The sequence below is a fragment of the Tupaia chinensis genome, unplaced genomic scaffold, assembly GCF_000334495.1.
Source record: "Tupaia chinensis unplaced genomic scaffold, TupChi_1.0 Scaffold000140_1, whole genome shotgun sequence".
Classification (NCBI taxonomy): domain Eukaryota; kingdom Metazoa; phylum Chordata; class Mammalia; order Scandentia; family Tupaiidae; genus Tupaia; species Tupaia belangeri.
This window is the reverse complement of record NW_006159610.1, coordinates 10,273,152-10,274,934: the sequence shown is the minus strand read 5'-3', so window position 1 is coordinate 10,274,934 and position 1,783 is coordinate 10,273,152. Positions and strand designations below refer to the sequence as shown.

The following is a 1,783-nucleotide window of genomic DNA, read 5'->3' as shown; positions in this document are numbered from 1 at the left end:
GATACATAAGAGGCTTAACTTGGGTCACTTCTGGGAAATGCTTATGTTAGAAATAAAACTTAACCCCAGCCAATCATAAGCAGCCAACTAACATATGACTATGTGACTGGGAACTTTCCAGCCAGGTACCTAAAAAAAGGTGATTATGTAATGGCCAAACAATCAAGTCATTTCTTATTTTGCTTCTGCATCTTAAGTACATGCCTCTGACGTTTTGTCATCCGTACATTACAGCTCATTTGGTCTGGTGTCCCTCAATCCATAAATTGTTTCTGCTCAGATAACTCTTTACAATTCTATTGTGTCTCAGATTTTTCTTTTACAGAAGAAAGGAGAGAAGGATGCCTATTCCAGAAATAAACTACATAAGTAGTCACAGGGCAGAACAAGAGGAATAGACCAAGGGCAAATTGCTTAGGGAGTGAAGACTCCCCCCTCCCCACCCCATCCCCTGAGAAGCTGAGATAAAGGAAGAGGAGAGCCCTGGGTGTGACCCCACAGATAAACAGACTCTGCCCTGAGGCCAGCAGTGTGTTTTGGGACAGGGGAGTAGAGTGGTGCAGAAGTGCCCCTTCTCCAGGTCCAAGGAGCTGGGGTAGGGGCAGGAGGGAGGCCATTTCTTGAATTGAACCCCAGGCCCCTGCCTGAACACCTGGAGTGGAAACAAGAAGGATTCTGGGAGCACAAGAGAAGGACAGATGGCAAGTCCCTGGGGAGACATTCCCTTTTGAAGTCTATGCCTGGGAGGTGTGGGTGGCTATGTGCAAATACCCTGCTCCCCACTATAGAAGAGGGAATGTGAGATTTCTCTGAGAGTAGAAAAGGGAAAAGAAGAAGACAATGGGAGTGGGAGGGAAAAAATGGGACATCCAGGAAGAGGTTCCTTCTAAAGCCCACCGGGCACTTTGCCCAGAGATTAAAATATGGGGTGGGTAGGAGATATCAAAATGGCCTGAAAAAACTCTAATGCTCCTTGCTTTCTGAACCAGCTTCTCCTCTTCTCACTTCAGGACCGTGGTAACAAGAGTGGGGAAGAGTCAAAGGAGCCAGGCTGGGCCAGTGGGATGAGGACTGTCCAGAGCCAGGAGGTAAGTGGTTTCTTCTACCAGCAAGTTGTCAGGGATAAATACATTGATGCGCTTCCAGTTCTAACATTCACACTCACTCATCCCCTAACAGTCTTCTCAGTTCCCCAAGGCAGGGGACATTCTTCATTTTCTCATGACCCAGAGGTCTAAAAAGGGCTACATTTTGGGAGACTCAGGAGAATAATCTCTTTGCAAAGGAGGCTGAACATGAACTTATTCATCCCTGTCCCCTCCCCTCCTCTTCTCCCCATCCCATTCTCCTAGCTCCTTCATCTTGTGTTCTTCTCCTGATTCCTCCCTCAGAGCTCACCAGAAGAGCTGCCCATGGAATGGAGCAGACAGTGGGTGGTGGTGCGGCGAGTGCTGCTGGCTGTCCTGCTCTTTGGCCTGGTCAGTGGTAATTCTGTGCTTTTGGTCTACATCTTCAGGAACTGTGGCCCTGGTAAGCAAGGTCCAAGAATGCTCACCCAGTGAGCCTGTCCTCAGCCATTGGTTCAGTTCATGCTCCGAAGGCTCCTTCCCAGTGATATATTAGCTGCTTACCCTGACTCTCACATTGCCTGTGGTTTCTGACTTCTTCCTCTCTGAATCCTACCACTTCCACCAGTCAGAGAATAAGCTTCTCCCCACATTTTCTCTCCCTCAGTCTTTACTGGACATTGTTTTCCTAACCCCTTGGGGAAGCCCTCGTCTCT

At 48.3% G+C, this 1,783-nt stretch overlaps 1 protein-coding gene across 5 annotated transcripts in view; it reads left to right on the top strand.

Moving 5' to 3' along the window:
- Nucleotides 1–544: 544 nt before the first annotated feature.
- Nucleotides 545–1,783, top strand: part of KEL (Kell metallo-endopeptidase (Kell blood group)) — a 23,566-nt gene continuing 22,327 nt past the window's right edge. For all 5 annotated transcript variants that reach the window (XM_027770536.1, XM_027770535.1, XM_027770532.1 and 2 more), the window contains exons 1-3: nucleotides 545–701; nucleotides 1,011–1,088; nucleotides 1,392–1,530. In XM_027770536.1, coding sequence (XP_027626337.1) covers nucleotides 699–701; nucleotides 1,011–1,088; nucleotides 1,392–1,530 — 220 coding nt within the window. In that variant the 5' untranslated portion in view covers nucleotides 545–698. The remainder of the gene's footprint in view (nucleotides 702–1,010; nucleotides 1,089–1,391; nucleotides 1,531–1,783) is intronic.